The sequence below is a fragment of the Akanthomyces muscarius genome, chromosome 5, assembly GCF_028009165.1.
Source record: "Akanthomyces muscarius strain Ve6 chromosome 5, whole genome shotgun sequence".
Lineage (NCBI taxonomy): Eukaryota > Fungi > Ascomycota > Sordariomycetes > Hypocreales > Cordycipitaceae > Akanthomyces > Akanthomyces muscarius.
In genome coordinates, this window is record NC_079245.1 from 723,884 (window position 1) to 744,576 (window position 20,693).

Consider the following 20,693-nt stretch of genomic DNA (forward strand, 5'->3'; position numbering starts at 1 on the left):
CCGAGAGGTGGCGCACCACATCATCACATCGCTTCCCCCGCATCATTAGCGCCTACATGGCGTGAGGCTGTCGGGGTGGGCGAGCATTGTAGAGTCGTTTATTTGGCAATCTCAACGCCACCGGTGGCACCGAGGGCCTTCTTGATCTCACCGTAGATGGCGAACTGACCAGCGGTCAGGGTACCGACCATAACAAGACGGGCACCGACACCGGTGAAAGAGCCCTTGATGCCGAGGTCCTTGGCAATCTTGATGAGGCGAGAGGCAGTGCCCTCACCGGGGAGACCCTTGGTCTTGTTGATCTTGGAGAGCATGGTGTCGGCAGGCTGGGAGATGAGGGCAGCGGCGAAACCGGCCATCAGACCAGAGCCCAGGTTGACACCAGTCTGGGCGGAGGGAGAGAGGCTGTTCTTGTCGAGGGTCTTGAAAGCGGCCTCGGAGACCTTCTCGAAGACGACGAACTTGGCCATGGTGTAGGGGATCCTGAGGGTCATGTTAGCGCGTGGGATCAAACGGCGGTTGTGGCAAATGGCAACTTACTGCTTGAACAGAATGGGTCCGAATCCAGCGTACATGGCGCCGAGACCCTCAGTCTTGATCATCTTACCCATACCGTCGATGAGACCCTTGGCAAAGGTGGGCTCGGAGACGAGACGGATACGGGTGGCCTCAAGGGGGCAGAGCGCAATGTCGGCGAAGAACTCGGCCATACCGGACGAGGCGAGGTAGACGGCGGTACGGTTGTTGGAAGCAGTCTCGTAGCCAAGCTGGTTGATGGCCTGCTGCTTGAAGAACTCGTAACCACCGAACTTCAGGGCACCCTGGAGGAAGTAACCGGCAAAGGTAGGGCCGGCACCGGTGAGGAGAGCGCCAGCACCCTCGTTCTGGACGACCTGGCGGAAGCCGCCAATCATGCCACGGTTGTAGGTGGCGGGGTCAAGCTGGATACGGGTCTTAACACTGTGAAGGAGAAGCGAATTAGTCAATTGATCGTTGTGGTGAGACTGGGCCCGCGATACGCGCTCTGGCTCGGCTCCGGATGGCCGGGCCAGCCAGGGGGAGAAGACGAGGCAGAGCGCATTGCGAGACGCCGGCGAGAGTTGAGCACAACTTACACATCGACGGGAGTCAGGGCACCGTGGGTGACGGAGCAGCAGATGGCGCCAGCAAGGGCAAAGCGGGAGTAGAGGGCGAGGCCGCTCAGCTTCTGGGGCTCGGCAGCCTTAACATTCTGGACAACGGCGTCGAGCTTGGTCGAGCCGGTGGATTTCGCGTCGGAGGCCATTGTGACTGTGAGGGGGATGTTATGCGATGATGATGCAAACAACGGAGTGGAGAGAAGACAAGACGAAGCCGTGGGAATCACAGGATGTGCGAGCGGTGGGTTGCTTGGAGGAGGAAAAGGGAAGACGTTTCGGACAGAGTGCGGTTTGAGAGACTTTTTTTTTTCCCTTCCTTCCAGCCGACTAGCAAGGTTGCCCAGCGGATAAATGCGCGTGCTGACCCGCCCACAGGAACGACGTTGGTGGCTGCTCAGGGGGCTTCAGGCACTAAGCAAGGCACTAGGAAAAAATTACAGCAGGTCGCTCGGGAACAATCGGGAGACTTGATTGGGTGACGGAGAGCCTGTGCCTGGCCCGTGCGCAGCCGCCGAGAATTGCGGCTTTGCATCATCTGTGCTGATTTTGCGCTGACATCGGGGAGGCCGTATCTGTGTATTGTTGGTCGATATTGGACATGCTCCTGGTGTTTCCCAGCATGCTACAATGGTAATAATCGCCGGCGCAATCGATACTTTTCGTGTCGATGCGGCCGTCCAAGGACTGTTGTCGCGCACCCAAGCCCCCAGCGTTTGCTCCTAAATAAACAGGCACGTACCTGGCTGCGGCTTTGCGCCGGCTTAACCCCGGCTAACCGTCCAGCGAGCCAGTCGGTGGCTCCGTTCGAGAAACGTGATGCGCCTCATAACCGTTTCCGCAGTCGACCCTGTAGTGTCTGACAAGTATGCAATTTGCACGCAATTGAGATGAATCATATTACAGAGCTAGTTTTTTCCTTCAGCTTAATTTCAGAGCACTGCGCTTCTTTATTGCGCTCCCGCGGCCGATGCAGAGCGTGCCAAAATCTCCATCTACAATATATTACGTCATTGCCTACCCTGTAGTATCTTTGTGAAAATATTCAGCTAGCATCGACAATGCAACTGGCGATCTACGAACGATGTAGTGCTCTCCCGTTGCTTGTGTATTTATCAGGAGATCTTCACGATACTCCGGAGTTTTCCAGGATGTATCCGCTTCCAGATTCGGCCCACGGGCTGATCTCGTGCGTCGCTGTCTTTCGGCTTGCTCCGTGATACCACACGAAACTTTCCAGCATCCACACAAGAAAAAGAAGACGGCCAAAAGACGCGTAGCAAAACCTCAAGGCTGAAGAAGATCACGAAACCCTCACAGGTTTAGTTATTGTCTTTGCGTAGGGGAGCCGCGACATTTCCACGTCTTTCCAAGTCGACGCCACATCCTACCAAACGAGCGCCGTTGACTCGCCCTTATTTAAGCTCAATCTAGCACCCGATCTGAGCATCCCAACCAGGCGTCATACATCGGTCCCACGGTTATTGAAAAATCTCAACCATTCTTTGACGCTGAAATGCACATATACTCCTTCGTTCGTCGCTTCTCTCTTCGTGACTCTCTACAAGGCGGCGCGTCTGTACCACCACTACCCCGCAGAAACTCGTAAAAAGCCCGACGCAGCTCTCGCCACTTTTCTTCTTGTGACCGCCAACTGCCACCTTGCCTCCCGCAACGTCTCCCAACTCCCGCCTCGCCGGCCCAGACACACCAATCGCCATGATCACCAGCGTGCGATCCCCTGCCTTCCAACCGTTCCACGATACGCGGGCGCTGCCCAGCCCCGAAATTGAGCTCGCCAGCGAGTACGCCGTCTCGGACCGCCTGCTCACCGTTTGCCTGACCATCTTCATCTTCCGCGGCCAGCCCGATACGTACTACAACCGACACGTCCTACTCTATTTCTCGTCCCCGGACGACCCGGCCCTGCACGAGACGGTCCACGCGCAGCGCCAGGACGAGGACGCGCCCTGGAACGTCTACCGCTTGCACGGCAAGACGGACTGGTCGGAGCCGGCCAACTACCACGCCCACGTCAACGCCGGCGCCGTCCTGGTCCGCGGCGATGCCCTCATGGCGCCTGTAGCGGTCGTCTCGGCGACGCCGGTCGCCGGTCGGCACAAGGACGGCGGCTGGAACTGCCAGAATTTTCTGCTCGAGGGTCTGCAGGCGCTTGTGCACCAAGGCATGCAGACGCAAGACTGGTATGACGCGGTCGAGGAAGAGCTCCTCGACAAGGTCATCGAAGAAGCCGTTGGTTGACGCCGATCGATCGAGCACCTATCCCAACTTTACACTGCCACATTAGACGCGTCAGATGTTCCTCAAGAGCCTCAATTGTCCACGCAAACTCCGGTCGGTCGAGGAACAACTGTTGAGCCGTTGGCGATTACCATCACCGCTCCCCCGAGCTTCCGGGCTAGCTTCCGGATAGCTCGCAGCGCTAGTCGATGATGCCAGCTCTACGCCCATCATTCGACTTGCGACAGCTTGATGAAATGGGCAGGAGAACAATTTCTCCCATATTAAGTCCGAGTCAAGAAGTCATCCGCATCTTCAACGACATGGGTTGATATATCCATAGCTTGCAAACGCCGGTGGCAACCTTCACTAAGGCCGTTTGATCCTGGCCTCTCAATCAATTGCCTCGGCAGACCGCTCGGCTTGATAATCACAGCTAGTCATGGAAAAGACAGAACATGAAATGCATGCGCCTTTAATCTTTGCTGTGCCAATGAATTACGCCTCCTCCAAGTTACGATGGAGAGCGGTGGAGTTGCGATACCTTGCATCATCTATCGCCGAAAGAATCTGGACTGGACATTCAATGCTGTCATGGCTAACCCCCGATGGACACGATGGGGTCCTGTCGGCGATAAGATTGCGCCGTGATTGGTCTGCTTGATCGACTGTCTCGATGGCCTCCGGCGCTAGCGGCAGACCAGTGCAAGCGGAGGCACGGCTAGGGGGTCTTGGGCACTCAATGATATCACTGCTGCGATCGTTTTGAGTTTTCCGATGGCAGAAACGGGATGGTATAAAAAGGAAGCTGGGGAGCTCCCCAGCTGTCGCCCGAATCTTTTCACCTCACACTATTTTGCTGATTCCCCCATTCTTTATACAACGGATTCATTTACGCCTACAGTCTTATACCCCACGATTTGCAAGACAAACCACAATGGCTACCGATTACAAGTTTGAAGGCTGGCTGGGCGAGGATGCCGAGTCCGTCAAGGGCAAGATGGTCTGGAAGGAGTTTGAGCCCAAGAAGTGGGAAGAGAACGACGTCGACATCAAGATTACACACTCCGGAATCTGTGGTTCCGACCTGCACACTCTGCGTTCCGGCTGGGTAAGTTACAAGAGCACACGCAGCTGCTGGGGACCCCTCTTTGAGGCGGCCCTAGCTACCTGCGTGGCGCAACTGGCATTGACGAGGCCGTTTTGACGCTAATCATTTTTTTCTTAGGGCGCTACTCCCTACCCTTGCGTCGTCGGTCACGAAATCGTCGGCACCGCTGTCCGCGTCGGCTCCAAGGCTGAGGGCGGCATCAAGGTCGGCGATACTGTCGGCGTCGGCGCGCAGGCCGACTCGTGCCTTGGTCGTGGCAAGAAGGAGTGCGCACCGTGCAAGGAGAACGAGGAGCCGTACTGCGTCAACGGCAACGTCAACACGTACGGCTCGATCCACTACAACGGCGACAAGGCGTACGGCGGCTACGCGCTGTATCACCGCGCCCCGTCGCACTTTGTCGTCAAGATCCCCGACGGCCTGGCGCCCGAGTACGCGGCGCCGATGCTCTGTGGCGGCGTGACCGTCTACTCGCCGCTCAAGCACTGGGGTGTCGGCCCGGGCAAGAAGGTGGGCATCGCGGGCGTCGGCGGCCTCGGCCACTTTGCCGTCATCTTCGCCAAGGCTATGGGCGCCGACGAGGTGGTCGGCATCTCGCGCAAGGCGTCGAAGCGCGACGAGGCCATGGCGCTCGGCTGCGACGACTACATTGCGACCGAGGACGACAAGGAGTGGAGCAAGCACAACGCGCGCCGCTTCGACGTCATCATCTCGACCGTCTCGTCGGCCAAGATGCCCATTGCCGACTACATTCAGACGCTCGCACTCGACGGCAGCATGATTCAGGTCGGTGCCCCCGAGGAGCCCATCCCGCTGCCCATCTTCCCCCTCATCACCGGCCGCCGCAGCCTCGCCGGTTCCGCCATCGGCAGCCCCAAGACCATCCGTGAGATGCTCGAGTTTGCCGCCAAGCACAAGGTCAAGCCGTTTGTCGAGAAACGCCCCATGTCGGACGCTAACCAGGCCGTTGTCGACATGGAGGCCGGCAAGGCGCGCTTCCGCTATGTCCTGGTCAACGAGAACCACTAGAAAATGGCATGTGATGCGTGATGAGGATAAATGTAATCAATTATTATGAGGTAGAGGAGTTAGTGGCGTGAGAACTTTAAAAAGAAAATATTATGCATACCATTCAATGAAGATTATTCACGTTGATGGTTCGTTCCAACAGCTGCAAAGTGCTGCCTATACCATTTGTAGTCTCGCTTGGGAAAGCCGTGACGACAACGACAATGTAGTTGAGCTCTTTCTAAGTTTGCTCAGCTTCCAGGGCTTCATAAGCATGGTGATACTGTTAAAAAATGCCCTAGCTATTGACATTTTTCCAAAGCTGGGAGCGAGTTGCCGGCTGCGCAGCTCCAGCCCTTGGGGAAGGCGTTGTATGCATTATCCATGGATAGCCTGACAACTGACATTGTCCTGGGAACGAGTTTGAGCTGACGGCTGCACAGGTACAACAATCGCTGCAACCACGCTGGGTGGTATTAATAATCGCCGAAAGAATTAGTTTAGTTCCCTGACAGGACGGCGGACATCTGGCAAGCTTGCGCGTCGACGGTTGCATGGTCACGCTTAGCATGTGCCAATATGCATATTTCAATATCTACCTCGCTGATGGTACACTGCATGTGAATAGAGCTAATACATCACATATTCGGCCATGCATGCGCATTCTGTCGTGCCCGGGAAGTACGACACGACGAGCCATCGGGCAGATTGGCGCTGCGGCCAGCCGCCGCTACACTGGCCTCCGCGGTGTGTGGCAACCACTCGATAAAGAGTTTGTCCACGGTGAGCAATTCCAGACATCTTGACCGGTTCCGTGATTACAAAGATATAGGAAAAGAGGGCACCAAAAAGAATTCTCACGTTGGACATCAGTGGCGAGAAGTGTCGGGCGGGGTGCACACCACTTTGAGGTCGGTGGCGGCAGCTAGCACGCTCAAAATGCAGGTTCCAGGCCGGTAAGTGAAGGAGATCTCGCCGCTATAAGAGACTTCAAGGTACCGCTGCGACGCTGTGGGTTACTTATGCATGTGATGACCGGTTTTCTCGCATCGCGATGCGTAGTGGACTTGATGAGCCAGAGGTTGGAAGGCGTGCGAACGGAGCGGACGAGCCGACGCTACCCTACCACCAAAAGGTGACGTGAACGCAAAGAGAACCACAATGAGAATGGTTTGGTGAAAGCAGAAAATATGTCTAGCATGAAAGAGCTGTGCTGACGGCGAAACTGGGCAGCGTGGGACAGTGTGTCGCACCATGCAACGCTCATGATCGACGGTTGTCGGGTCATCGCGGAGGAGGCTAGCAAAAGGCAAAGGAACAGTCATAAGTGCCACGTTGTATAGATAGTTGGAAGGCCTTTTGATTGACAAAAGCGGCCTTTGAAACCAAAGACACTGTCGATAAGTATTGTCGACGGCAGGTATTTAGCCAACATACTATATATCACGGGTGACGGCGAATTGATCTAGCCTCATGAAGCCGGAATACCTATTCCGCTGTCGCGCAGAGAGCTAGCTGATCATGGTTTGATTTTTAGGCCGCCATCGGGTGGATTTTTCCAGCATGACGTTCGTTTGTTTATGCATTCATGCACGGCAAACGTTTAAAATGACGAGTGTGCGCTGGCACCGCCAAGGCTTTCTGGGGTGATGAAGAAGGGCTGGGCTGGGAGAAAAACATCCCGAAGAAAACAAATGCGCACTGACTGAGAAAAAAAAAACCACTGACGTCGCGCAATGTCTGCATCGTTACCTATACAGGGCTGCAGATTATAACCCTACTGCATGCACAGTTGACCATGGTAGAAGGCCCTGTTCCCGGGTAAATCCTTTTTTTTGGGACTTTTGGCCGGGGGATTGTTTATCTTTCGAGCCCTTGAATTTTACGGAACGAAGAGCCTAGGAATAGACACGAGGCTAGTTAATATCAGAGTTCCCGCGGCGTCGAATGACTGGCGACCAGGTGGCACACCTACAAGGTCGTTGTACGCCCCGACCAGCGCTGCACAGCCCAGAGACAGGCAATAATATTATTACAAGGCTGGGTGTATTTACTCGTGTGTTACCACGGCCAATACTTTGGGTGTCACCACCTCCCCAACCCCGTCACGTCCCCGGGCGGGAGTGTGGGAAGCTGGAAATTGCAATTGCTCAGGACAGCCCGTGTAAGAGGGCTGGGGGGGAAACGAACAAAGCCCTGTTCCGTATCTGCGCTGTCAATAGGGCTGGCATTCCTTTCATCCCATGTTTTCTAGGAATAACTATTTCCAGCAAATGGGTTCTGGCAACATGCACACAAATTTTATTTTACGAGGCGGAGGAAGCTAATGCCCGTCACCATTACGGCGTGCATTAGGGCGGATGAGCCGGTTGGGAAGAGAGACAATCACAGAGTGTGGCTGGTGGTTGGGCTGCTTCTGCCTGCATGAAGAAGTGGCTTTGCTCGCTGCAGGTTGGCTCATTTTGGGGCTGGGCACTGGTGCCTCGTATTCATGTACCACGTATCTGCAGGCACCGACTCCATACACACACACACCACCCGATGCCGTTGTCCTGCTTGGCTGCGAGGCTTGGCCTAGCACTGCCGTATACCCAAGACAAAGAAACAAGGAAACGAATTTTCCCACTCGACTCTACCACTACGCCGCGGCCCGTTTCTTTCCCAAGTCTCTGTTGCTAATCCACAACGCCGACCACTTGCATCGCCTCACAAACGGGGATCGGTCCAGAGGAAGGATTCCAGAATACCAGAATAGGGGACGGAGAAAAGAAAAAGCCTCACAATGACTCTTCCATGACGATTGGAACCATCAAGATACGAAGAAGAAAAGACGCCAAAGTGGAATTTGCCGAGCCTCCGCTGCATGGTCAAGTCAAATGGCGTCCTTAATTGCCTTGGCTCTGGTTTATTCCCGCTGTTTCACCAGTCATCCATCGACCCACGCCATGCACCAGTTTAGCCAGTCAACAAAACACCGCATGGCATGCAACGGCAGGGAAAACTCTAAAGAGCCGAATCAGAAGACAAGAGAAGATAATTGACTTGGCAAAAAAGCTGTGACTTGGTACGGCCCTGTTTATTCACCTGGTTGTGGTAGCTGGCTGCCAGCTCAGCATCTCCACGGGTGCATCATGCCGTAATGAGATGCGGCAGCTGAACCCGAGAGAGACTGGAAGCGAACAAAAGGCCGTTTTTTTTAATGCACTGCTTCCAAATCGCCACGCCTGCCCGGGCATTATTTCTGCCGGTTGTTCTTTGCTGGGCCAGTCTACGGACATACTCCGGCAGGCCCATCGTGATTACCAGTGTACACAACAGATACACACACCGCTTACACGTTTCACGGCCGGCGGATGGACTGCCATGTCGGGATCTGATTTCCTTCTCAGCGGATTCGCGCCCAGCCTTGTTGCCCGGCAAACCATCCAAGAACCACCCCATTGTCGAGCGTTGTTCAGCTTGCCGTTCAAGTGAGACGGCCCACGCCAATCATACGAAGAAAAATCGAGATGGCGGTCCAAAGATGGCTGGCACCTGGCAAGCCACACACCCATGTCTCTGGGAGTTGCTAAAAAAAGGACTGTCCCGCACCGGGGCGGCTACGGGTATCCGGGAGGGTGGGTGGTGGTGGGCGGCAAAGCCAGCTCTACAGGTGGCTTACAGTGAATTTTCATTATACAGGAGGAACTGAACGACTGCTGTCATGAGGATGATTCAAATTGTAGGCCGGGATGAAAGACAAGAGGGAGCGGGGAAATAGATTGGCTGACGATCATGTGCAGCTATTGACGGGTTGCTGCCGGAGAGCCAAGCACCACGTCGCTCCAGAAGCATGGTGGTGACTGACATCAACGGCCGGTCTCCCGCATGCAGCTTTGCGAAGCGAGAAGTAAAAAGACCAGGCTACGCTAAACGTGCCATTCCCACCAGCGAGAAGCCTCGCCTTTGCTAGAATGGCTACACGAGGGGGGAAAAGAAAAGTGTGGTGGCCGAGCACCACGACACAAACACACACACTGCGCGACGCTACTGCACGTTCCTTCGAGACAAACGTCGTAGTATTCGGCGGCATCAGCAACAAATAAGGAAAACAGGCTACCAACCTCGTAAGTTGATCTTTTCATGCAAGGCCATTATCGTACAGGGTCAGCAGCAAAAAGAAGAAAAAGTGGACGTACGATGCATGTTTCTTTTGAGTCGTTCTCCCTTTGTCTTGGGCTCTCCGGCCACCTCGCGGCCCAGCCAGCCTGCTGCAGCGAGAAGGATCATCGCCAACGCACCAAGACGGAGCACAACACGGCGTACGGAGCACAGAAAGTCTCTGTTTTTCTTCTTCTTTCCAGCGGCACCGGGTCCCGACACGCCCCTCAGAACAGGCAGCACACACACACCAGCTGCCCAGTTGGCCCACGCTCGTCGGGCTTGCGCCCTGGACGATGACCCGAGCTATTTTGTCTTGCGATTAGTCGATGACCACTTGTCTGGCGGATCCCTGCCTACGGCGCTGGCGCTCGATTTAACTGGTAGCCCCAGCGCCCAGCTGCGCTGGATACGAAGCTGCTATTTCTCGTAAACTAATCAAAGAAGCCGGGCTAGGTTATTGATTAATTGCAAATGCAACTGGCCGACAGCAAGCCCGCGAACTAGGCCGAGCCCATGTCTGGGGTGCACGGCAGCGCTGGAAATGAGAGGAGCACAGCGCTTTTCTGCAGACCGCTGACGCTGTACCATGACAACCTCAACCTCCCCCCCTACCAGCCATCTGAAAAAGGGCCGTCGACCATGGCGCCTGCAGGACCCCCGGGCCATCAACTGGTGAAACAAAGCGAAAAGAAACAAAGGGCCTGCCGGCCAACGAAAAGCAACCGCTGGAGTTCCTTTCTAGGCAACTGGACTTCTGAGTGGAGGCGCTGAGCGGGACTGCCGGGCCCCCCTCCTCTCGCCCAAGCGATTTTCTCCTTGCCGCTATTAGACCTCTTCATGGTAGACATGGTGGAGAGACGCTGCTGGCCAACCATTTCCAAGTTAATCAAGCGAAAGGGGGGAGTGTGGTGGGGCGCGCCCTGTGTGCCGGGCGGTCCAAGATGGATGTGCTAGGGCAGTTCAACCACCAACAGTCCCAGTCCCGGAGTTGCTGGCACCCAAGCACCGAACCAAGCGGCCAGCCAACCTCCCAACAGACGGGATCGCAGGGGGGTGTGTGAGCAGAGAGAGAGAAAGCGTGGTGGCTCCAGAATCACGGGCCAGGGCTATTTACAGGTACTTGCTAGGGCGCTGTACCTCCGGACGCCGTGCTCGTATTGTGGCATGGGCGGCTGGGTGTATCCATATTGGAACCACCATTTGCCTACCAGTACTTGCTTTCTCTGCCGTCCAGTCTTTTCTGCCCGGCCCAGGGTGGAGAGAGACTGCGAGAGAAGCAAGGTTTCTCATGCAGAGAAACGGGCGCCAAATGTGGTGTCGTTTTCCGTTGGCGATGAGCGCAGGGCTGCTTGCACAGCCGGGGGGTGTGGTGGTTGAACTGTGCGAACAGACGTGTATAAGGACCCCGGGCCTCCTCTCCCCCCTCTCATTCATGAAGCCATCTACTCTCATCTTTGTTTGTATAACAAGAACCTAAAGTTCCTTGTTTTCTGTCCCTCGTTCTTCCTCCCTTTCTTCCCAACAACACACATTCGCTTTTCAGTTACATTGTTTGAGTCCCATCACGATGAAGGCCACCTTTGTCATCTCGGCCGCCCTGGCCACCGGCGCTCATGCCTGGACCTACCCCGACTGCGAGCAGGACGGCTGCTACCGCAACCTGATTGACAAGCGTTATGCCGGCGAGGCTCCCGGATTCTGCATTGGCTGGATCGGCGGCACCACCACCGACAACGCCGCCATCCCCACGCACTACCGCAACTGCCCCGACGTCAAGGCCCTTTCGTCGGCCTGCTCTTGCGTCGCTTACACGGCCACGCACACCTCGTCCACCACCACCACCCACCAGACGTCGACGAGCACCCCGCCGGTGACGACGACGACGACCACCAGCAGCACGCAGCCCCCGGTCACCTCGAGCTCCTCCTCGACTCAGACCACCACCAGCAGCACGAGCACTCCTATCACTACCACCTCGTCCGAGTCTCACGTCACCACCAGCAGCTCGACCACCACGTCAGACTGCACCACTGAGACCGAGACCTCGACTCCTCCTCCTGTGACCAGCTCCACCACCACCACCTCGGACTGCACCACCGAGACGGAGACATCTACGCCTCCTCCCGTCACCACCACCAGCTCGACCGAGACTGTGACCACCACTCCTCCTGTCTCGAGCAGCTCGTCCGAGGTCACCACGAGCAGCAGCACCAGCACTCCTGTTACCACGAGCAGCAGCACCAGCACTCCTGTTACCACGAGCAGCAGCACTAGCACTCCTGTTACCAGCAGCAGCAGCACTAGCACTCCTGTTACCACCACCACCAGCAGCACTCCTGTCACCACCAGCAGCACCAGCACGCCTGTTCCCACCAGCAGCTCGACCAAGACCGAGACTTCTACTACCACCGTCTCGAGCAGCTCGTCTGAGTCTCACGTCACCACCAGCACTCCTACCACGACCCAGTGGACTACGTCTACCTTCTTCACGACGTCCACTCACACTATCACTAAGTGCCCTCCCACCGTGACCAGCTGCCCGGCCTCGTCGACCGTCACTGTGACCTCGACCATCCCGGTCTCGACCACCGTGTGCCCCGTCACCAGCACCTCCAGCACCGAGGTTCCCACCACCACCAAGTCGTCCAGTTCCGAGATTCCCACCGGCAGCAGCTCTTCGACTGACTCGACCAACACGGCCGTCACCACCACGCAGCCTCCCACCACCCAGTGGACCACCTCAACCTTTTTCACCACGTCGACTCACACCATCACCAAGTGTGCTCCTACCGTGACCGACTGCCCGGCCTCGTCGACCGTCACTGTGACCTCGACCATTCCCGTGTCGACCACTGTCTGCCCTGTGACCAGCACCGAGGTGCCCACCACCCAGCCTCCTCCCCCGTCGAGCACCACCACCCAGTGGACCACCTCGACCATCTTCACCACCACGACCAAGACCATCACCAAGTGCGGCCCCACGGTCACCGACTGCCCTGCCTCGTCCACTGTTGTTGTCACCTCGACCGTTCCCGTCTCGACCACCGTCTGCCCCGTGACCAGCACCGAGGCTCCCCCTCCTCCTGGCTCGTCGACCCAGGTTCCTCCTCCTGGCTCTTCCACCCAGGTTCCTCCTCCTCCTGGCTCTTCCACCCAGGTTCCTCCTCCTCCTGGCTCTTCCACCCAGGTTCCTCCTCCTCCTGGCTCTTCCACCCAGGTTCCTCCTCCCAAGTCCTCGACCCAGGCTCCTCCCCCCCCTGGCTCGTCGACTCAGGTTCCTCCTCCCGGCTCTTCTTCCACCCAGGCTCCTCCTCCTCCCAAGTCCTCTGGCTGCCCTGCCGGCCAGCACCCCGGCCCCAACGGCGAGTGCGTTCCCGTCACTCCCCCCTCCACCCAGAGCCCTCCTCCTCCCGGCACCACCCAGCCTCCTGCCGTCACCACCACCACCCGTGTCCCCACGGTCCCTAGCAGCACTGCTCCCCCCGTGGTCACTGCCGGTGCTGGCCGCTTCGGTGTCGAGGCTGCTTTCGTTGCCGTCGGTGTCGCCGCGGCTCTGTTCTAAACAGGTGGCAATGGAAGTGAAAAAAAACACAACCAAACATTCTTTTACACACTTTACGACTTTTGGGAAAACATGCAACATAATTTGATATTTTATTTTACTTGGCTGGTTTTATAGAGCCAGATTTGATTCTTGGCCAAAGGGAAACATATGGTTACATGTTGTACATGAACAATTTTATTTATGGACCATTTTTTTTGTTTCTCTTTTTTAGAAAGGATAGGATTTTGTTTTTTTGGACCAAGATGTTTTATATCTGCTGTATGTGAACACTTGGGACACGTTATGGACAGGCCAGTTGCAATAATTAGCCACATAATATATTCTTCTTTTTTTACTATACGGATACCACAATTGCCTATAATTTCTCTCAAGTGACCGCTCTATACAGAGTACTATATGTGCCTATAGCTTCTCTCCAAGTGGCAGCGGGTGCGCAATAGTGCTCAAATCGTGATGGCTACGATGCTCTTTTCTTCTCTTGGTTCTAGTGATGACTTTACGTGTTGTTCCTGTCGATCGGAGGCGTGCGCCATGTGGGAATGGCGTGGATGGATGGATGGTTACTCATTCTGGCAGAAGCGCCGACCGCAATCTTACTGCTGATGAAACAAATCTGTTCTCCATAACGAACCCATGTCTTGTCAAATCGAACTAGCGCGGGGGGGGGGGGGGATGGCCAGGACTTTGTGGGCGCGCCACGCCAAGAGGACCCCCAAAAGGACCTGCCAAGTACAGTTTACTAGCATTCGAATGTCACGACGCAGGGGCTGCGCAAATTGTCCAAGAACAAGGCCACAAACAAAAAAAAGGCCCGGATAACAGACCGGGTCACGCAGCTCTATGTCCCGCCCCTTTGGCTGTCGGGGTACTGTACATGGTCACTGCCAGCTGGGTAAAGACATGCTGTCACGGACGCGGGTCGATTATGCAGTCGGCGCTCTGTGATCGTCCTGTCAGAGCGGCACGGACGATTCTCTGCCCACGGGGAGGGGGCGTCTGTGAGCCTGTGCTTCGTCTTCCTTCTTCTTGCAGCAAGCTGAACATGCATTGAATGGTGTCTGTGGGCGCTTGCAGATCACATCTGCGTTTTCTTTTTGGCAGACCGACGGACGGACAGTGTCTACTGGTATGGTCAATGGTGGTGGTATACTGTACACATGTGCCTGGTGCCTGGCTAGCGAGCCCAGTTGGGGGGTTGGCCATCCAATTGCACGGAGTCTGAGGCGCCACTTGGTCGGTACCTGGCAGACCGTTCGCCGCCCCCTGCATCTGGCGTCCGGGGGCTTACCTCCCAAATCTTTTTCTTTTTTCTCCTTCTCAATATGGACTTTGCTTTTCGCGCAGTCTTTTTTTATTTCCTTTTCGTGCAGAATCGGAAACGGGAGGGAAAAAAAGAAAAAGCAACGACTGCAGATAGACTCGGCGCTGAGGGGCCGCACAGATCTCAGATGCATGTCAAAGGGGCAAACTAAGTTGTGGCACTGGCAGGTCCTCGCAAGCTCTTCTGGTATGTAACCGAGTGTCCCGAGGTGACGATATAGGTAGGTGACAGGGAAAGGGAATAGAACGATTTTTTTTTCTTCGCAAGTGTCCGGGGGAGGGATTAAAGCGATGCGCCATGACAAGGAGGGTGTGCGTGAACAAAAACCCAAAAACCCAATGGAAAAAAAAGAAAGGCACTAACAAAGTACAATGGCTCCAAGGGACGCTGGAGAAGGTCATCGCCGCTTTAACAGCCTATTGTTCCGGTGGGTGAGTGACATTTTGTGGCCACGGCCGCCCCCTTCTCCAGTTTTTTGTCGTCCGAACAAACCTCTGCGCCCGCTACGTAGCATGGTTGCATGGATGGCCTAGCTCATGTACCTACTTGACGATTTGGGCATCTCGCTTTCTACTCATTTTCCTCTCATCAGGCGCGCAGAGGCACAAGTTCAAGAACTGCCTGACAGATGACGTGGTGATTCTGAACACATGAGAAATGAGTGTAGAAACCAAAGTTACGGTAGGCCTGATTAGGCAACTCGGCGATTGAGGCCATGACGTGACTGGCTGTTTCAGAAGTCTCTCGGTGCCCACCACTGGACGGCTGTGGATACCCTTTTACCTTCCATTGTTTCTTCCGCTTCTCCAGTGGGCGTGGTTGATTTGGCGCCCGCACCCGAGACAATGGGATGTGCAAAAGCCACAATGGACCCAGTGGATAAAAGGAAACAGGGAAAGAGACCAGACGGAATGAAGCAAACATGCCTTTAAACTCCGAGGTTTCTGGGCGAACAAGACAGCCAAGAAGGAAAAAAGGCTCATCATGGCTTGGTTGTTGGACAGGTTGTTTACGGCTCAGTTCTTCTGTCGTCGTGTGTTCAGCAGATGCGTAGCCAGACGCTAGCAAGCTCATCTTGCAATCTAATCGTTAGATTGCGCCTGAACATGGAGAAAAGCTAGGCCAGACTGCACTGACATCGAACCAATCTAGACTTTCGCTGGGTTGGTGGCTAGGCCTGGTTCAGCAACGGGCGCCAAAAGTGCTGGTTCCTGATGTTCCTTCAGCCTTTTTTCAGCTACTGGTAACTACCAGTCATTGTTAGCGCTGTGATGGAGAGAGCGGGCGCTTGCACACAGCAGACAAAGTCACACACCCCCGAGAACCGCCCCGCCATTCAGCGGCCAACGAGGAAAATGCCGTCGTGATTAGTATGACGGAAAAATACCTTGGTCCGCTTACACGACTCAAGAGTCTCCCGGATTGCCATTCTGCACCTGTATTAGGTCTTGGATTTCGGAAGAGACAAGTTGTCTACTAACTCGTCCTGACAATGGCAATCGACAAAGTTTGTCTCCTTGTCGGCGGGGGCTGGACTCTTGGCTGGGTGGCATCTGACGACGGCATTCGGCCAACGTCCACGCAAAATAGAGTGCGTCTGTGCATCGCGACATAAAAAGAAAGAAAAGGACAAATAGTTCTGAGCAGCTTGATGGCAGTGAGCGCTCTTGCACGGAACATAACCTTATTGGCGAGCAAGCATAAACGCGTAAACTCTATGCTCCAACGCTCGGTTGGGTTTGCAGGCGACGTTTCAGATGCAGCGCTTGAGCGTTTTTGGTCCTCGGTGAATGGCTGGAGAACCATGAGGCTTTATGCTACTGGTTTGGTAGCCGTTGCAGCCAAAAAAGTTTATTTGTTCACTGAATCGGCTCGGTGAGCTGCCGTGCGGGAATATTGGCGCTGCTGTAGCCGGAACGAAGCCGGGAAGACGACCACCAGACCGTTGGTTTAGATGTAGCCGAATCGGCCATTGTCCACTTCCGGCACCGCAGCTTTCCCAGCGACTGCAACAAATGATTAGCGAGATTCAAATTAAAGAAATGGTGATGGGAGCTCTCAGTAGCTTGAGTTGAAAAGTTCCCCTTTCCCTTTTTTCCCCCCTGCGTTTTCAATCGACTGGGAAAAGCCGGCCAGCTGTTGCTGCGTAACAGGTGTGCTGGTGAGGGACACGCCTCTGTAAGTAGTGGTAGTCTATGAGACAGCCGGCGCGAGCGGTGAGCAAACTGTAAAAAGACAGGGATTGACAACTCAATATATCGATTTCGATTCTCTCCTTTTGCACAATAAGAAAGAAGCAAATTAAACAAATTAATGGGCGCGCAGTATGCTGTATATGATGCCAGCGTGCATTGAACAGTGTGGCGCAGTTCTGTCTCGGTTAGTCAGCTGGTCCAGAACAGCCAGTGGTGCAGAAAGGCAGCCAGAACATGAGGCTGTGCAGAAGCAATAAAGGCCTCAGAAACAGCAGCTGACTCCAGTCCTCACCAGCCATATGCCTCAAATCGTCCTGCTGCCTGTGGCTCAAATGGGGAAATGCAAGGGGAAAAGAGGCTGAGCATGTTGGGCGGGAGAGTTGCGGTGGCTCAGCAGCCGGCCGAGTATTCGTATCGAAGCTGACGGCGCTGGCCTTGCCGAGCCGGAAGCTCTCGTTGCTGGCATCCGGAGACGGGAAATGGACAAAGTGACGTGCAGGAGCCAGCGCGGAGACGACATGGATTCATGGGCTGTGTATTTTATCCGTTTTGCATCCAGTGTCTCGTCATTCGCTCGTTTATTGCAGTCCCGAGATCCGTCGTGTTGCCCCGGCCTGGCATTGGCTGTGGCTTCGAGCAGCTGTGCATGACGCCCAGGCCGCAGCACAGCTTGAGCTCCTGTTAGTTGCATTAACCAAGCACGGTATCTGCATCGTGACGGTGATGCTTGGTACGTGCAAGCGCATCATGGCCATCTTCGGGCGAAAGAGACCCCATTCATGACGGGCCGTTGCAAAGCCGCAGCTGCCAGCTGGCGGCCCTTGGCAGGCACCGAACACCACTGCAACAGTCCAGTCCAGTCCAGTCCACCATGGGAAAGCCCCGTTTGCACTCACTCCAGGCCAGACAGACACTTGCACCTCTCTGCCGCCGTTTGCGCGACCTTCTCCCTCCATTTCCACCTCCATCTCCATCTCCATCTCAGACACCCTCCCGCAGGCCTCCAGCGGCATCATCACCAGAGTGCAACCTTGAATCCTGCCTCATCTCTGCCCCATCTCAGCCGCATCGCTGCTTGACCGCACTGTGTTTGCGCAGTCTGGCTCGCCGAACGCCTTGCCGCCTTCTGAGGCCTGCCGACTAACTAGCTGGCCGCCATGCCCCACTCGCTCCCTCTGAAGATTGTGGCTATGCAAGCTGCGGCAGACTGACAAGTGATGCCATTACACCAAGCCTGCCACCAGCGTATTTTTTTTTTATGACGACCATGTTGGGTTCCTGATCAATCTATAGACTCATCGATTCTCGCGACAACCATTAAGCCTGATCCCGGGCAGCTCCATCCATCATGCGCCCGCCCCCTTCGTTCCTAGTTGGCCCGGCTAGCCCCCAACACAGGGCCTCCCACTCGCCTTGCCCACCATAAGCAAAGGCATCACAGTTGTTCGCACTGCAGCTCTCGCGACCGCGACGCCTTTTCTGGCTTAAATACGGCACAGGCCCCTGATTAGCTTATCATCTTGGCTTCACAGTTCTATTTCTACTGTTCCACACTCCTCGAAGCTCGAGGGGTTGTTCTTCTGTCTTTGACCCATTGGGCGCACTTACACACACCACTTACACCAACCACTTACAACATTTACACCACCACTCAACAATCGCTCGCACGCCTCTATCGACTCTCCGACTATGACAACACCACGACTGCCAAGCCTTACTATCCCGCCCGACCTTGTCTCTCCGCCGTACCTCGCCGCATCACCGCACCTTTCCAGATCACGCTCTGCTCATGGCCTCAACGCCGCAACTGGCCGTCCTGCCATGTGGACATCGTACCACCAGCGCACATTGGCCTGCCTCTATCTCTACACCGATCTCTCCCTCAAAAAAATCATCGACGTCGTCTTCCGCAGGTCTCCCAGCAACCGCCCGATCGGAACCGATTCCGCCAACAAGAACCTGAACCACCTGCTCGACAAGGAGCCTCGATGGCTGCACCCCAAGTCTCGTGAGGACATGGGCAGCCGCCTCGAGCAGCTTGCCCTGTCGTCTTCTCAAATATCATCTCAATCTAGCAGCAGCTCATACGACCATCACTTATCTGATTTGCATCAAATAAGCTACCTCCCTGTTCGCTTCCAGTCCGAAGGCAGTGTCAGCCCTTCTCTGTTGGCCGTCCCCCATCACATCATGGGATCTTATAGTGCTCCAGCGTCGCCGATGTCTCTATATCCAGGTTCTCCCGAGTGGTCACCGTCCCAGCCATCTCGCACACCTCAACCGTTTCCGCCTCCTCCACACCCAAAAGAGTCACAAGACAGAGCGTTGTTTGACTCCTTCCTTCGCAGGGCCACAGTCACATCTTCATCAACATCGACATCAACTTCCTCCTTGAAAACGGTCTTGGCTGATTATAGCGCTGCATATCGTGGCGTCATCAAGGGTCTGTTGCGGCGTATCCCTGGTTTCTCCTCCACTCGCAGACACGCGTCGCCTATCTCTGACGCAAGCTCTGCAGTTATGGATTGGCTAGACGATGAAGCGGCTCCAACTCCATATGAAGTCACGCCTTTTCCTCTACCGGGCGACTTTCTCAGCGTTGATGAGCCCATGCGACGCTCACCACTTGGTGGCTACCAAATGCTCCGCCTTGTATCTGCTGCTGAAGAATTGGCACGAGCGCCTGCCGAACATTTTCCTTGGGTGACCAACACAGGCCTCACGGACAAAGGCAAACGCATCCTCAACGGCCACATTCTCGAATCAGACTGGTTGGATGCGGATGTCTTTGATAACACTTTGTTGCATTTTGTTGCTGTCCGCGGCGGTGTAGAAAGGCTATACAGGACCATCATTCTCCCGCAAGCTCGCGGCATCCTGCAAAAGGTCAACACAGCCGGTCAGACATTCTTTCATGTCATGGATAAAGGCATCATGCAGAACAAAATATTTGTGCCTTGGTTGGTTGGCTTTCTAAGACAAGAGAGTCAGCTCGTCAACATTTACGCCCAAGACCACTATGGCCGCAACTTCTTCCACATGTTGAAGGCCAATCATGTCGATCCGATCATTTTGAATCAAATTCTCGAGCCAAATCATGAGTCAAAATGGAACACCCGCGATGCTTTTGGGGCGCAACCGCGTCTCTCCACGCCGCTGATGACATACAATCCGCGGACCAACTCTGGTATGCTACTCGATAGTGACTCCGACCTTGGCGAGAATGGCGCCGTTACCGCCCAACTGCACCTCGTGACATTCATTGGCACCATCGGAAGCCACAATGCCACCGAAGAATACTCACAAGGGTGCAACCGCCTCCACTGTCTTGCCGCTGCAAACCTGAGTTTGACCTCTGGATCCAACACTTTGAAGAGATCCGGAAGCGCCCCCGGCCCGGCAGCAGCTAGCAGAGCGACTACGGCGCACGGCAGACGTCGCTCCGGCGGCGGCAACAAACAGGAGACCGATTCATCGGACAGGTGTATGAACTTGCGTCTCGATTCGCTCAAGGAACTGCTCGGCTCGGGTGTCCCCACCAACGCATATGACGCCAAAGGCAACACTCCGCTCATGGCGTTTGCCGCCCAGCTGCCCGAGGACGGCAACAACAAGCTTGGACCGGAGATGATCAAACTTCTCATCGAGCACGGCGGCGATGTGCACGCCCGCAACCGTGCCGGCGAAACTGCACTGCTCATTGCCGTGCGCTGCGGACGCAAGCTCGCTGCCAGAACATTGGTTGACAACGGAGCTAACGTCTACGCACGGGATGCCATGGGAAACGGAGTACTGGAGATTTCAGACGCCAAGATGATGACGGCGAGGAGAGACTGTCCGCGAGAGTATGCGCGCTTTGAGGCGTGCCGGGCGTGGCTGAGCGGGCAAAAGATTGGCGCCATGCACAATCCAACTGTCCTGAAGGAATGGGGTCGCCCTGGCAATGCTCCGTTCAGATGATTGCCTCTGCCTA

At 55.4% G+C, this 20,693-nt stretch overlaps 7 protein-coding genes across 7 annotated transcripts; 4 read left to right on the top strand and 3 right to left on the bottom strand.

Annotated features, from left to right (window-relative positions):
* Positions 1-98: 98 nt before the first annotated feature.
* Positions 99-1,285, bottom strand: LMH87_009504 (uncharacterized protein; the record flags this gene model as incomplete). Its single annotated transcript, XM_056196509.1, has 3 exons — positions 99-483; positions 541-960; positions 1,116-1,285. 3 exons carry the CDS (start codon positions 1,283-1,285, stop codon positions 99-101), a joined length of 975 nt encoding a protein of 324 aa, XP_056053648.1.
* A 1,570-nt stretch (positions 1,286-2,855) lies between these two features.
* Positions 2,856-3,398, top strand: LMH87_009505 (uncharacterized protein; the record flags this gene model as incomplete). The annotated part of the gene is made up of 1 exon (XM_056196510.1): positions 2,856-3,398. The coding sequence occupies one exon, from the start codon at positions 2,856-2,858 to the stop codon at positions 3,396-3,398; it is 543 nt and encodes a 180-aa protein (XP_056053649.1).
* A 916-nt stretch (positions 3,399-4,314) lies between these two features.
* LMH87_009506 (uncharacterized protein) lies at positions 4,315-5,517 on the top strand (the record flags this gene model as incomplete). The annotated part of the gene is made up of 2 exons (XM_056196511.1): positions 4,315-4,488; positions 4,606-5,517. The coding sequence occupies 2 exons, from the start codon at positions 4,315-4,317 to the stop codon at positions 5,515-5,517; spliced, it is 1,086 nt and encodes a 361-aa protein (XP_056053650.1).
* Positions 5,518-9,404: 3,887 nt separating this feature from the next.
* LMH87_009507 (uncharacterized protein) lies at positions 9,405-9,765 on the bottom strand (the record flags this gene model as incomplete). Its single annotated transcript, XM_056196512.1, has 3 exons — positions 9,405-9,453; positions 9,510-9,591; positions 9,675-9,765. The coding sequence occupies 3 exons, from the start codon at positions 9,763-9,765 to the stop codon at positions 9,405-9,407; spliced, it is 222 nt and encodes a 73-aa protein (XP_056053651.1).
* A 1,441-nt stretch (positions 9,766-11,206) lies between these two features.
* On the top strand, positions 11,207-13,201 carry LMH87_009508 (uncharacterized protein; the record flags this gene model as incomplete). Its single annotated transcript, XM_056196513.1, has 1 exon — positions 11,207-13,201. The coding sequence occupies one exon, from the start codon at positions 11,207-11,209 to the stop codon at positions 13,199-13,201; it is 1,995 nt and encodes a 664-aa protein (XP_056053652.1).
* Positions 13,202-15,564: 2,363 nt separating this feature from the next.
* Positions 15,565-16,130, bottom strand: LMH87_009509 (uncharacterized protein; the record flags this gene model as incomplete). The annotated part of the gene is made up of 5 exons (XM_056196514.1): positions 15,565-15,599; positions 15,663-15,673; positions 15,767-15,772; positions 15,841-15,955; positions 16,007-16,130. 5 exons carry the CDS (start codon positions 16,128-16,130, stop codon positions 15,565-15,567), a joined length of 291 nt encoding a protein of 96 aa, XP_056053653.1.
* A 2,279-nt stretch (positions 16,131-18,409) lies between these two features.
* Positions 18,410-20,680, top strand: LMH87_009510 (uncharacterized protein; the record flags this gene model as incomplete). Its single annotated transcript, XM_056196515.1, has 2 exons — positions 18,410-19,163; positions 19,239-20,680. 2 exons carry the CDS (start codon positions 18,410-18,412, stop codon positions 20,678-20,680), a joined length of 2,196 nt encoding a protein of 731 aa, XP_056053654.1.
* Between the last annotated feature and the right edge of the window lie 13 nt (positions 20,681-20,693).